A 15,324-nucleotide genomic window follows, 5' to 3' on the forward strand; every position below is an offset into this window, starting at 1 on the left:
ACTGACCATTTCTGCCCTAGGGATGCTTCTTTGCTTGCCTCCTTCACCTTGACACAGCTCAAGATGAGACCTAATGGATGCCTTGGAGAAGGCCAGATGCAAGGACATAGACTAGGTGGGTGGGTATCCCAGGCACACCCATACCGTGTGTGTGGGGCCTGTGCTCCCAGAGTACACTGTCTTGAATGGCCAGAATATGGGTATGCTGGGCTCTTTTGAAGAGTTCGGTCTTTACTGGATCACCCTTCCATATTTAGACTTTACTAGAGTAACAAAGGGGTTCTTTATTATTATACGAGAGAGGAGCTGATTTCAGAGCTACAGAGTTCTCTCAAAGTTCTCCTGAAGATTTTCAAGTGTAAGTGTGCTGTAGACATGTGGCTCTATGGAGGCCTGTGGCTTATCAGAGCTTCTTGGACCATAGGTTGAACATTTGGAACTTGTCACCCCCAGGGTCATTAAAGGCTGAGCGGGTGGGAGAGCTTAGCCCTTGTGAATACTAGAGGTGATCACAGCCGGGGAGGATGGAGGCAGAGAGGTGCTCCGAAGTCCAGGGGTGTGTCTAGGAATAGCAGAGACTACTGTTTAGGAGGAAGGGGAGACTTCATTTTAAGAGATTATAATAGGAGACAGTTATGCTTGCTATGAATATGCCAAGCCTGATTCTAAGCGCTTTACTCATTTAATCCTCACAGCAAACTTATGGCATAGGTCCTATTATTATTTCCATTTTATGGAGAAAAACCGAGGCATGGAGAAGTTAAGTCACTTGTCAGATCATACAGCTAAATAGGTAAATATAACGCATGGAGGTTAATCAACGTGGTTGACATATTTATTGAGTACACGATATTGCCTAAGTACTTTAGACCATAAAAGTGAAATTATCCTAGATTATAGTGAAGAGTTTGAAACCTGCTAGTACTGAATAAATAAATAATAAAGCAAGAATTTATATGTTGAGTTTATTTTTTAAGTTTTGATAGTCATAGTTCTCCTTTTGAAATCCTTTAAAGTTAAAATCACTCACATGGCTTTAAGTGCCATCTCTAGGTGCCTATCTCCCAGCTTTTGTATGTATTTTAGATCTAACTTTGCAACTCCAGCCTTTTGTTTTCTAATTATCTATTCAGTACTTCCACTTAATGGCTTGCCAAAACTCATCAGGGCTGAAACTAAATTTCTGCTTTCCCAGTCCTGTGTCCTGATCCTTGCATAGACATACAAATTTAGAAAGGGGCAGTCCCTTCTTTAATAGTCCCTGAGCACATTCTGCTTGTATCAGAGATATGCAGAATATGTTTTGCTTTTATACCCATGTTGAGTTATTTTCCAAATACTTTTGACCCTGTCTTTTATGTTTAAACCCAAATTGAAGCCCTTTGCAATACCCCAGCCAGCCTTCAGTCACCCTGACAGCTTGTACTGGCTACTAGAGTGATCCTTTCTAGACCAATATTTGTTAATGCCTTCCATCCCAGACTCTAATGGCCACCCAACACGTGGTCTCACCTCTAAACTCTGTTATCTCCTCTCAGGCCACCCTTATTCACTCTTTTCCAGCACTCTGGCCCCCTTCCTATCACACAAACTGTATCTTTCAGGCCTTTGAATTGACTCTCCTGTCTGCCTGGATTATCTCTCCCTGTGTTGTGCCCTGCAGTTTTCTGCTGTCTGGTTCACTTGTCAATTTAGAGTCCTTACCTCTGCCACCAAAAGAAATTGTTCTTTTCCTTTGCACTGGTTTTTCTCCTCAGCACTTGCTCATTTTACTAGACTACATGCTCCGCGAGGGCAGAAATGGTCTCTGATGTTAACTATGTCCTCTGTGCCTAGAACAGTGCTTGGCAAGAAGATGGAACTCTCACCTATTAATGAAGTATATAACTAAAGTTCACTGGGTATATTTCTTTGCAGTTAGTATAAGAGTTACAATGTGGATCCATGGATTTGAACTTCTGGCCAATAGAGAGGTCTTTCCAATTTTCCTTCCTACTATTTATGGGACCTATTCAGTCTCTTTAGTCTCTAGGGAGTTTTTCTTTTTAACTTGTGCTCCTTGGTCAGGACATACTGTGTCCTGCGAGATCATCTGTAATTATTTTCCTTTATTAGGAAATCTGCATGCTGCCAGCTCCCCCAGTGGGGCTTTGAGAGCCCCATCACCAGCGTCATTTGTTCCAACTCCTCCCCCATCCTCGCATGGAATCTCAATAGGACCAGGGGCCAGTTTTGCTAGTCCACATGGTGAGTCCATACATGGAAATTGCTATAGTATTTAGAGCTTAATGGGAATTCATTTTTGTTAAATAAAATTTCTTATTGAAATATTAGTATTTATTTATTGAGAAATAACAAAAATATGACTTGAGCAAAAAGACAAGACATTTTTTCATAGTTTTCTCACACAGAGGCTCTGACTGGTTGGTCTGTGGCTGTCTTCCTCTGCTTCTCCTTTTTTGTTGCCTGCTCCTTGCTCGTTGGCCTGCCTGTATCTCTGTGTTTGCTTTCTAGCTATTGGCCTATCTCCTCCTCAGATACCTCCACCTAACCTGGGCGGGTACCTTCCCAAATGAATTGATTTGAAACTTGAATTTTCTATCTAAAAAAGATTCTGAGTGGATTCAAATAAACATTAGGAGGAGGTGGTCAGTGAAATGTCCCTTTGTTTTGTCTTTATTGAGATAAGATCTCACTGAATAGCCCAGGCTGGCCTCTAAGTTGAAACAGTCCTTTGCCCCATGTGCTGAAATTATAAGCAGGACACAGGACACCTGGCTCAGATGTTTCCTTTCATGTCACCAGCCAGCCACCTTACTTCTCTGTTGTACTGGTTTCTGATAGCTTCTTTTTTAGTTTATGTGTGTGAGTGTTTTGTCATGTGTGTACGTGGATCATGTGCATTCCTGCAGCCCCTGCCTGGAGATCAGAAAAGGGCATCAGAATCCCTGCAGTTGGAATTACAAGTGGTTGTGAGCCACCCTATGCGTGTTGGAAATCAAACCCTGGTAGATCCATTGTACAAGTGATCTTAATCACTGAGCCATTTCCCCCTCCCCAGGTTGCTGATACATTCTTGCAGATCTGTTACACACACACACACACACACACACACACACACACATGCATGCCTTGCATGCATGCCACGCACTTGCCATGACGCACATACATGCCCCTACCTCTCTCCTCCCCACCCCACATGGCAGCATATGAACTTCCTCAGTGTTTCAGCTGTGTTCAGCTACGACTTTACTTTTTATTAATACTGTTGTTTTTTATATTTGTTAGTGAACACTCTTCGCTGCCATTCTGCAGAGCTTTATAATTATATAGCATTTTGAATGTTTCCCTTTTTCACAATTAAAAATGCTGCCATATGTACTCATATCCATGATGATCTCCTTACATAAGTTCCTAGAAATGTCATTGAGGTCATACAACGTTTGAGAAATTTGCAACATTGGGCACATTTCTTACCTGAAGGGCTGTACCAATTTCTTGTAGCATTTGGGGAGAATGTCTGTTGTCCTGCAACGTAGCCAACATAGGATATTAAGGAGCTTCTAAAAGTAACCAGGCCACTTTTCTAGGTTTAAAAAATGACATTTTAATATTGTATATCTTTCTCTTCATTATTAGTGAAATTTTACTTACTAAATTCAAACTTTTTTTTTCAAATGCCCATTTGTTTCTAGTATCTCTTTAATTTCCACCAATTCACCTTGCCTACTTTCCCGGGCTGTCTTTTCCTTACTTATTTGTAAGACTTTTTTTTTTTTTTAAATAAGACCATTTATTCACTAAAACAGTAGAAATACTTTGTCAGTGTTTCATTTGGTGGTAAAGGGATGTAAACAATATATCAAAGGTGTCTTTGTGGTGAAATTTAAAATATCAAGTTATTTACAAAGCCAGTGCTTTCAAAACTTGATTCTCAGTTCTATTTCTTGGTCAGTGTGGCCTTCAGTAAGTAAAGAAAATACAGTCTCCCTCCCTCGTCCTTCCTCAGAAGAATGGAAACATCATTTGTCAGAGCTGGTTTTCCTTTCAGCAGAGCTTGGTGTTTTCTTTAAATGTGTGGAACTTTGTCTGAAGGTGAATTCATCCTTCCTCAGTCTTTTCACTTCTCTTAACTCTGTGACCCTGCTTGAAAGTACAGAAACCCTAGTAGGCCATGGTGGTGCACACCTTTCATTCCAGCACTATGGAAGCAGAGGCAGGTGGATTTCTATGAGTTCAAGGCCAGCCTGGTCTACATGGTAAGTTCTAGGATAGCCAGGGTTATGCAAAAAGACCCTTTGTCAAAAAACAACCAAACAGAAAGTCTACAAAGTCCATGAAATAGAGACTTAGACGTAATGTGGAAGAGAAAACGAAATGGCTCCCTCTCTACGGCTATGGCTGTCTGCACAGACGCGAGGATGCTTTGAGGATCATCTGTTTTATTTTTTTTCTAGGAGCCCTTGACCCTAGTTCTCCATACACTATGGTGTCACCAAGTGGACGAGCAGGAAACTGGCCTGGGTCTCCTCAAGTGTCGGGACCCTCACCAGCAACCCGTTTGCCAGGAATGTCACCAGCTAACCCATCTCTGCATTCTCCTGTTCCAGATGTTTCTCATTCCCCTCGAGCAGGCACAAGTGAGTGTGGTCGGCACTGTTTCTCCAGACCATCACTGGTGCATGACTCCACCTTCACATTTAAAAGCTAGTGTATTTTTCAAGGGAGACTTTCCAAACCTTAAACTTTTTTCCTTTGTAAATCAGTTTGGAACATTAATTAGCAATGTCATGGAAAATATAGTAAGAAAAGGGTTGTATTTTTTAGACATCTTAAGCAACTGTCAATGACCGCTAACTTATATCTGCAATATTGAACCATAAAAGATACCTTAAGTTAACCACCAAAGGCATAGAAGTAATATAACAGATTTGTACAAGTGTATCTGTTTGCTTTTGCTTCATAACTTTTAGTTCAGTGCTATGTTAGTTCATAATTCTGTGCTTTGACAGACTCTATTGAGCTAGCTCACTCGTATGTCTTCGGTAGGTGGCCTAACCACAGCCTCAGCTGGCATGGGTTCTCTCTGCTCTGTGTGGTCTCTCACTCCATCGTGACTTGTTTGCACAGTGGGTAGGTAGAGCACATGAAAGAGCACATGGAAGTCTTGTAAACTATCTCAGTGTCCCTTCCAAAAGCAGGTCACAGGACCAAGCCGACTTTAGGTTGAGAAGCAGAACTGACTCCTTTGAAGGAGTCCCTACAGGATCACATTGTAGGATACCTGGATACAATCAGAAGATTCAGGGTAGCTGATTTTGCTGACAACTGACATATGATTCCTTGGTAACAAGGAATAATTGCAAGTATACAGTTAGCTGACAACCCTTTGAAGACAAAGCAGGCAGTAATGAGATAGTATGCATTTACATTTGAAGTTACCTGTTTTCCTTCCCAAAAGGTTCCCAGACAATGCCAACCAACATGCCTCCACCTCGAAAACTACCTCAGCGCTCCTGGGCAGCATCCATACCCACCATTCTCACTCATAGTGCCTTGAACATCTTACTGCTACCCTCTCAACGCCAGGCCTTGTGCCTGGCCTGGCAAATAGTTACCTTTATTCCCCCACTCGAGAGATTCCTTGGCTCTGTCATCATGAGACGACACCTTCAAAGAATTATCCAACAGGAAACGGTATGAGTATTCTGTGACTTTCTAAGCGCTCATTGTCAAAGGCAGAAGAATTTTGTGAGGGATACTCTGTCACCTTAATCATCTTGTTAGAATTAGGCTTCAAGTCTTTACCTAGAATTAAAGATGGACCCCATTGTTTTCTGTCCTTAGATTAGAGGGGTTGTACAGTTTACTGTGCTAGATAATGTGATTAACCAGGACCTAGGAACGGATTACCACACAACACAGTAACAGTGAACATAGGGTTCACTGTTTGCACATACAAATGAATATTTGCTCTCTGATATGCTTTTGTAGACAGACAGACTTTGAAGTTGAGTCTTCATCAAAATCAAAATGTTGGTCATAGGCGTTCTGGCTTGCTTTTTAAAAAAATCGTGAGTAATTAGATTTGCTTAAAATGTTGTAGGAAAAGGCATCTCGCCAATCTTACGGTGGTAACCTGCTTTATTCCTACTTACCACCATTACCAGTAGTTGTACGTGTCAGTGAAGTTGCCAAACTGTTTATTGTTTGTTACATACACTGTACACTTGCCTGAAAGTTAATTCACAGTCTTTATAATCAGATATTTTAAAAAGAATGTAAAAAGTATTTTAATTTGGATTGTATAAAACTGGGTTTTCTTTTCTTTAATGTTAATTGTATTAATTCATTAATCATTAATTACTGGTTAATTAATGAAATTGCTTAATAAGTTTTAATTGTTTATTAATATATGAGAGTGTTGCCTTCATTTCGGTGGACAACTTGCACACAGTGCACATGGAGGCCAGAAAAAGCCATCAAATCTTGGAATTGGAATTAGAGTCATGAGTCACCATGTGGGTGCTGGGTGTCGAACCTAGGTCCTCTGGAAGAGCAGCTCCTACTTCAGCGTTTTTCATATGTGGACATAAGATACTTTTTCATACTCTCTCCAGTTGCCTTCTCTTCACTCTACCTCTACCCAGCATTAAGATATGTTAAGTAAGTTATCATCCAGATAGGAGCTCTGTTAGCCTTAGTTCTGCTACTCATGACCGGCCCCTGTAGAACTGTGCTTTGGGACTCTCATCAGCCTTACCTGGATCAACACGTTTTCTATTGAGACAATTCTGCCAGCATTGTTTGTGTCTTTCCCCGTTTATTTGCTGCATCCTTGTTTTGTAGTTGCAGCTGATCAATTCCAATGAACCTGGTGTAATCATGTTCAAGACAGATGCCCTGAAATGCAGAGTAGCTCTTAGTCCCAAAACCAACCAGACCCTTCAGCTAAAAGTGACACCTGAAAATGCAGGACAATGGAAACCTGATGAGCTTCAAGTTTTGGAGAAATTCTTCGAAACAAGAGTATGTGTCTCCCAATGCATGCTTGTGCTTTATTCAGTGACTCAGAGAAGTCAAAGTAGAACAAAGAGTAAGGTGATCTCTCTCCCCCGACTCCTGTAGGTTGCAGGACCACCGTTTAAAGCCAACACACTTATAGCCTTCACCAAGCTGTTGGGAGCACCGACACACATTCTCCGGGACTGTGTGCATATCATGAAGTTGGAGCTGGTGAGTGAGGAACAAAAGCTTTTCTGCTGAGGTCCGTCGGAAGAGGCTGTAGCCCAGAGCTTACGGTCCAGCGCACTTACTTTGTCTCTTGTTCCATCTCTCCTAAATCTCTTTCAATTATAACTAGTAGCAATTGATTTAGTTTTAAAACATTAATAGGAACTTACTGTGTAGCCCTGGCTACCCTCAAATTTATGTGTGTGCCTCTAGTCCCTAAAAGCGTGGAGTTAAAGGCTTCAATTTAAGAAGTGTATTCTTAATTTTGACCTAAAATTTGTCCTTGACCTAAAAGATGTAACCTCTCTCCAGCCATTCTCTGTTAGCAGAGTTCCTAGCAGCTAACTTCTCTTTGCAGAGATGGTCTGATGGGAAGAGCAAAGATCTCTCTTTTACTGGTATCTATTTTCATTATAAAACACTATCTATCTATCTATCTATCTATCTATCTATCTATCTATCTATCTATCTATCTATTTCTAATCTGACTCCCCGCCTTTGTTGGTCATAGACTTTGTGTCCCCTTAATAGCCGTGAAGTCTCAAGTGTTGAGTCACACAGAGCAGATGCCAAAAGGGCAGCAGCCATCTTTAGTGCTCTAGGTATCTGTTCTTGCTTTTGTTTGAGCCTTTTCAGGATTGCTGCTGTTTTCTATACAGCTTGGTTTTCACTTGTATTGGGTTTCTAGAGCCAGTAAAAGAATTGGCTACTGGCAGAGTGGTTTAAAACAATAGCTCTGGAGAGAAGTCCTAAACCAAGGTATCATTAAGGACATGTTCTGTAAAGGCTCCCCAGGAGGAATATGTTTCTTGTCTCTCCCCTGGTAAGACAGCCTTTGCTTATACACCCACCACTCTGGCCTATGCATCCCAGTGTGTGCTTCTACCTATCTTTTTTCCTCTTATGAAGGATAGCAACCATGAGGGCTCAACCTGGTGACCTCTTCTTAACTGGGTTATGCCTGCAAAGACCTCATTTTCAAGTGAGGTCATACTGAACTGGTGGTCCTGAGAATAAGACGTATCTTCTTCCGGCACTCAATTCAACCGATAACAACCCCCAGTATTTGCTAGTGCTTGTGAGAGAGACCATCTTTAGGACGTCCAGCTTGAGCTCTTGCCAGAAATGGAAGTATATCACATTTGTCCAGAGTAAATTTTGGAGTACTTTCCTCATTTTAGAGCATAAAATGTTTCCCATTTTCAACAAAGCTATTGTTCTTTTAAATAAATGAAGTGAGATGGCTAAATAACTGCTCCTCCCTAACCTTCATTCCTATCCTGGAATCGAACCTAGGACCTCATGTGCTCTATCATTTTGCTACATCCCCTGCCCCACAGTGTTCTCCGATGATCATTTTATTGGATTCTCACACATCGGCACTACAAAAGGACACAACAAAGTACTTCTCAAGTAGAGGTGTTGGTTTATCTGTAGTGTCATTTTCTAGGAAGAATTGATGAATCAAAGGATATGGAGATGTCATTAGGCAAATTATTCTCTGTTGAGATTACCCCGGTTTCTGTTCCCACCCCCAGCTCAGTTATCAATCTTTTTTTTTTTTTTTTTTCATTTTATTCCGTTGGTAGTTTTAGCTATTATAAAACCATTGGTATAAATAGCTATTTTAAACTTTTGGTAAGTTTAGCTATTTCTTTCTTTTCATTATTATTTACTTTCTCTTGTTCTTTCAGAATTACTTATTATTATGGAATATTTGCCTGTACCTTTGTCTATGCACTGTATGTGTGCCCGGTACCATAGGAGGACAGAGAGCTGTCAGATTCGGAAGGAGTGACTGTCTTATCTATAAAACACCTGTGATTTACTCTTCTACACGATCACCATGGCCTCACTAGTTTATTTAGGGAAGCAGTTAGAAGCAGGAATTAGAAACCAAAATGGACCTCAGTCAGCAAGAACCTTAAGTGACATGTGTTGGTTCTTTTTTTTTTTTTTTTTCTTTTTTTTTTTTCAGAGCTGAGGACCAAACCCAGGGCCTTGCGCTTGCTAGACAAGCGCTCTACCACTGAGCTAAATCCCCAACCCCTTCATGTGTTGGTTCTTATCGTAGGAGGGAACAGCATATGTCAGAGTGACACTGAGCGTTCGTGAGCATGAATAAAGCCTCACTTAAGATGTGGCTCTGAGAATAGGTGTAAGTGTGTACCTGTAGTGGAAGAAGGCACTGGTTGGGGTGCGGGAGGAAGCAGTGAAGCCCTGAGCTTTGTCAGCTCCAGGAAAACAATGAGGCAAGAGTCGGTGTTAGAGACACTGTAGCTGCTGGCCCTTGGCCAAATGAATGAGAACATAGTGCCCAAATTTACCCCAGAGTTTTTAGTTAGTTATTTTGTGGATTTTTTTTGAAGTAAAAGTGCATGGTGTCTGAATGAACAAATGTAAGATGAAGTTTTAACTCCTCAGACTCCATAGCAGATGTGATTTTTAAATGTTTACAGGCTTTTGTCATTATTTTTCTCCCTTTAAAACAGTTCCCAGACCAAGCAACGCAGCTAAAGTGGAATGTTCAATTTTGCCTCACCATCCCTCCCAGCGCGCCACCCATTGCACCTCCTGGGACACCAGCTGTGGTCCTGAAATCCAAAATGCTCTTTTTTGTAAGTATCACCTGGCATCATCTGAGCGTGCTGAGTTTCTGAGGAAAAAGTCACGTGAGCATTATAGAGTATCTTTTGAGTGAGCTCTTCCTACTGACTATGTGCCTAGAGTTCTCCACTGTTGACTATCGGGTTCTTAGCTCCCTTAGTAACAACAGAGATTTAGCCAACGTAGCAAGTGGGAGAGAGTCATGACACTCGGGTGGGTCTCACTTTTTTTTTTATCATATTTAATTTTCTTGTACTTGCTGTGTCTTAATCGGAAAGTAAATGATAGTACCTCTCACAAATCGAGACAAATATTTAATTTTCTGTTTTTATTCTCTTTGTGTATCTACAGCTTCAACTAACTCAGAAAACATCAGTCCCTCCCCAAGAACCTGTTAGTATAATAGTTCCAATTATTTATGATATGGCTTCAGGTACCACTCAGCAGGCAGACATTCCCAGACAGCAGAACTCTTCTGTTGCTGCGCCAATGATGGTCAGCAACATTCTGAAGAGGTTTGCAGAGATGAACCCTCCACGACAAGGTACATGAGCACTAGACGGTATTTTGTTGCATATATGTTATAACACTTCCTTTGAGAGAGACCTCCCATGTTCCCTCTCTTATCCCCCCTTCCCCACTCTGCATCCCAATTCTAGTACTAGTAGTCTGTTGCCACGGCCCTCTTAGTGTCTGCCTGTCGCTTTCTTTCTTTCTCACTGGTTCTTCAGTTTTGTCCATTTCTCTGCTGCCTGGACTTCATTTTTGTTAGCAAATTACTATTGGGACTGAGCCAGTTGCCAGTGCCAGAAACTTGTATTTATAGCACACATTGCCACAAAGCCCTAGGTTAGGATGATAGAATTTTCCATGGCTGTGAATCCCTGCCTTGCCATCAGTTCCTGCCACTCTGTACATCACAAAGTTGGAATGCATGTTGGGTTTTCATACTCCATGGTTCAATCATGAATAGAATACTATTATCAAAGTTGTGTATCTTCTAAATGTTTTGTGAAGAATAAAAGCTGATACAAATGGCATCACTGCTTTTTGGGCTTCTTATGTAAGTGTCAGGCGGGTGCAAGTGAGCCTTTTTCCTGAGTGCACAGTGAAGCTCTGAGACTGGACATTTCCGAGGAAAGCAAACAGCCCACGCTTAACATGTATGTGACTCCTGGCAATGCCAAATTTGGGGTTCGAAAACATGAAGCTCAGCAAAGAGAACTTTTCTTCAATTTTGCTCATTTCTAATATTTAGAAAATTTAAGTGAATGTTCACTCGTGCCTGATGCTCAGGAAGTCCTCTTTATATCCTTAGAATGGCTCGCAAATACAATTACGGTAAATGAGGAAAAAGCTGTTGTCTGAAACATTTTAAAATATCACAGTGTCAAAAATTTTAGAAATTCTGAGGAAAGGGGGAGTCTTTAAAATCTGTTTCCCCATCCCTTACCTAGGTAAGTTCTTGCTTCAGTTTCTAAGGACTACACTGGACAGTAGAGACTAGTACACTTCATTTGTTAGAGTACTTCTGATCTTATTTCATTCTTTAACCTTTCTCCTCAGCTGAGGATAGGACCTCAGGAATCAAACTCTCAAGCTACCACATTTCTCAAGTTAGCAGTTCAGTAGAACTAAGATGGTAAACGTAATTCCTTCATATAGATAACTTTTTAAATTAAAAATAAAAAGGGCAATGTTTGATCGTACTACGATCAAGCAAATTTTCTACCTATGACTGAAAGTGTTAAAGAAGTGTGTATGTGTATCCCTGTGTGCACAGGTGTGCATGCATACACATGCGAGTGCGCACGCACGCACGCACGCACGCACGCACGCACGCACGCACACCTCAGTTCCTTAAGAAATTAGTAAGGTATTGTGGCGGTGCTTTGTTGTTTTCCTTTGTTCCTCCTTTGCCTGGACAAACCTTTGGATTTCCTTTGTCCTTTTGTTCTGTACCTTCATTTTCCAGTGCTTGGTGCCAAGGCTGGCAGTGACTTGCACAGGAACACAGTGTCCTGCAAGACAGAAGGCCATAATTCATATGAGGGCTTCAGTTCACCCCCTATCAGCCATAAGGAGTGTCAAAATATGTTCTTGCAGCAAGGATCCAGTTTTGCTTTATACTTGAGGGGGAATTGTAAGGGTGAGGTGTGAGTCGTACCTCCACAAATCAAGTTTTTAGATCCTTGCTATGCTATACTTCAGCTTCCTCACCCTTTTCCCACATTGCAAAAGTTTTGAAGGAAAATACTAGTTTGGTTCAGTGCTGTTATATGGTAATCTCCACCCATGGAAGCTGTGGCAGGGAAATTGTGAGTTCTAAGCCATTCTGGGTTACATAGTGAGACCATCCATTGTCTCATAACAACTAAAACGAAAGAAAGGGGGTAAAAATAACTTTAAGCTTAAATAAACCTTTTCTCCTTTAAAAACAAAACCCCCTTATTTTTGTATTTAAGTGACCTCAGTCTTAATGTTCAAGTTGAGATGTCAAATATTTCCTTGAAGCCAACAATCTCCAGAAGCTGTCATAGACCTTCATTGTCCAATAAGTATAACTGCCATTAGCTAAATTAAAAATTTTACATAAATACAATATAAAATAAAAATGTTGAATTTTTTAGCGAAAGTAGTGCTTTGTAGAGCACTCACATTTCCTTTGCAGCCAAACATTCTGTTGGACAGTAGTATTCCAATAATGTAGTGGAAGCATTCTTATCTGGCCTTTTATGCAGCACTAACAGAAAGGATGTCACTGAAGTCATGACCAATGCACAAATATAAATGAGAACTAGCCTTAGATCTAAAACGCATTAAGTATTCTACAGTGTTCAGTTCTTAAGCCAGACTGTTAAATGCGGCACTGAAAAGCATCTCTCTCCTTCTCTGCTTAAACTTGACACGCTCTCCAGGTTTCTTCCTGAGATAAAAACAAAGCCCAACCCAAATATAATAAGTTATAGCACACCAGTTTCCAGTGCCTAAAAATCTGAATAGTTTAAAATACTTAAGTCTTTTATTTCAAATTCGTGGCTGATTTTAATCATCCCTTCCCTCACTGGTGTGTTAACGTCTCTCCTGTACTACGAATAGCTAATGACCATTTTTCTCTGTTGCAGGTGAATGCACAATATTTGCAGCTGTTCGTGATTTAATGGCTAATCTTACACTGCCCCCTGGTGGGCGTCCATAGACACTATTGTTTTTAAACCAGGAAGGCTGACAAATGAAACAAAACAACACACACACACAAAAAGGCTGAATTCAGCCATCAGTTTTAAAAAGGAAAAGGACTTTTTTTAACCTTAAGAGCTAAATATTCTAAACTGGCAACATTTTCAGGGTGCACTTCATCAAAAAGACCATCAATTTTTTTTTGTATAGTGATCTTGTATAGTGTGTTTAAATGCGACACATTTCAAACTAGGTAACAGATCAGTGTCCACGTGCCAGTAATAGATTTAATATTCTGTTTTAACCTATAATGAAAATGCCAAACATGTTTATTTAATTGTTTTCTTATGTTTTGGGTGTAATGGTCCTTTTTGATTTTTGTTTTGTTTTTTTAAGGCAGGTCTGTCAGTTTTAAATACTGTAAAGCTGTGACAAACTTTATATTGAAGCTGTATTTTAATATGACCGCTTTGAATCCTTACTCAGAAATGGTTTTGGGAGCTGTTAGACATATCCCAGAAAAGCAATATTTAATAAAACAAGGATATAAAAGAAACACTCACTTGTGTGTGTGTATAAGCTCTTTAGAGTTGTTAGGGCCTCCCTTCATCGTTAACCTAGTGGGGCCAGTCAGTTTTCAATTATATATGTCTGAAATTTGACCAAAAACACTTTGTTTTAATGTTAGTTTCTTCAGACATTCCTAACATGACTGGTGATAACACTTAGCTCCTCATTGTTTCTCAATCTAGGATTTGGATTAAATGGAAGAGCTTTGTCTTTGAAAAGAGACAGTGATTTATAATGATCAAGGGTCCCAAATGCAATTCTCCTGTGTAAGAAAATGGGAACCACTTTACTAGGAAAATGTCATTTTTAAGGTATACTTCTGCATACAGCATTAACTAGGAAGCAAAGAACGTGAATGCTCAAGTTTGCATGAAGTTTTGGTGACATTTCTTTATTTTATTTAACTTTTTACCTTCCCTATCTGGTGTTGTTCTAAACAATCTCAATTTAATCCGTTGTCAGCAAAACAATAGGACGTCAACCTAGTCCAGTCATTTGGAAAGTCCACGGTGCAGGGCATGTCCCGTGTCCAGTGGGGTTTCTGGCACTGGCACATGTCATAGGAGTTCTTTTTAGAGTACCGTACTGTCTCTTGCAGCCAGTCAGAGACTTTTTAAACTTTGATGAATATGGTCGAATCAAAATGTCTTGATGTTATTCGGAGCAGATTTTCTTTTTGTTTTGTGTGTTTTTTTTTAAATGATAATATGCTGAGTTATCTAGACAATGTATTATGATCCTTGATGAAATTTTAGATGTTTGTCTGATTATATTTTAAGATGATTGAGCTTCTACAACGATAACCATGGGATTCTAGTTTTTTTTGGTTTTTTTTTTAAGTATCCTACTGCAACTGTATCATGTATGTTCTCAACTTCGCTTGAGTCTCCCTTTGCAGTCAGAGTTGAGGCCTTCTTTGTCTTCTCTGTCTCTTTTCTGCCCTCATCTCCTGCTTTTCACCCAACTCTGCCACTGTTCCAGAGTAGGTGACTAAACTTTTATTCTTCCTTTAGCTTAACCTTTTTCTCCTTCTGTTTTCAGTTCTCTTCGCAGTACTAATCACGTGGGTTTGGCAATCTAAGATGTCTTGATCAGGAGTCAATCCTTTTCTATCTGGAGCTGAATCCTATCTTTCATGTAGAAATCTACATGTATATACAAGAAATGTATTTTTATCTGCAGGATGATATTGTTTCAAATAATTTTATTAATAGAATTAACTTTTCAGGTATTTTCTCTTTTAAGTGTGGTTTTGAAATGTTAAATGCGTTTTTATACATGATGCAGTCAATGGCTACTTTTTCCTAATTGAAACTCACCTTTGAGTGCATCATGTAAATCAAGTGAGATAGGATTCAATGAACAGAATTTGATTTGGATGCTTATTAAGAGTAAACCAATGAATTTGAATTTTGATATCATGCTTGGTACTTGGAATTGGTATATACTTTATTAAAGTTTGGAAATACTTAGCATTTGAATCGTAACTTTCATCACGAACCATGTCTTCTGCCTCTTTTGTTAACCAGATTCAATCAAAGAAACTGGATACCATAGTGACTTTTCTCTAGTAGGTGGTTTGGAACTTGATTTTGAGGTGTTTTCAATGTGATTTTAGTATTTGCGGTAATAAATAAAATTTATACAAGTTTCAGAGAACTACCAACTCTCTTTGGTGAAGATGTTTTGGGTTGTAATCTTGGCTTAGTATCAGTTTAACCCTGGAAAAGACAT

At 39.9% G+C, this 15,324-nt stretch overlaps 1 protein-coding gene across 1 annotated transcript in view; it reads left to right on the forward strand.

The window, feature by feature from the left end:
- Positions 1-15,062, forward strand: part of Med14 (mediator complex subunit 14) — an 83,043-nt gene extending 67,981 nt beyond the window's left edge. The window contains 10 exon segments of the mRNA XM_032890208.1: positions 2,116-2,247; positions 4,458-4,640; positions 5,462-5,578; positions 5,581-5,627; positions 5,629-5,697; positions 6,850-7,029; positions 7,129-7,236; positions 9,726-9,851; positions 10,192-10,384; positions 12,966-15,062. Coding sequence (XP_032746099.1) covers positions 2,116-2,247; positions 4,458-4,640; positions 5,462-5,578; positions 5,581-5,627; positions 5,629-5,697; positions 6,850-7,029; positions 7,129-7,236; positions 9,726-9,851; positions 10,192-10,384; positions 12,966-13,039 — 1,229 coding nt within the window. The 3' untranslated portion in view covers positions 13,040-15,062.
- The last annotated feature ends 262 nt before the right edge of the window (positions 15,063-15,324 follow it).

This window comes from Rattus rattus, chromosome X (assembly GCF_011064425.1).
Source record: "Rattus rattus isolate New Zealand chromosome X, Rrattus_CSIRO_v1, whole genome shotgun sequence".
Lineage (NCBI taxonomy): Eukaryota > Metazoa > Chordata > Mammalia > Rodentia > Muridae > Rattus > Rattus rattus.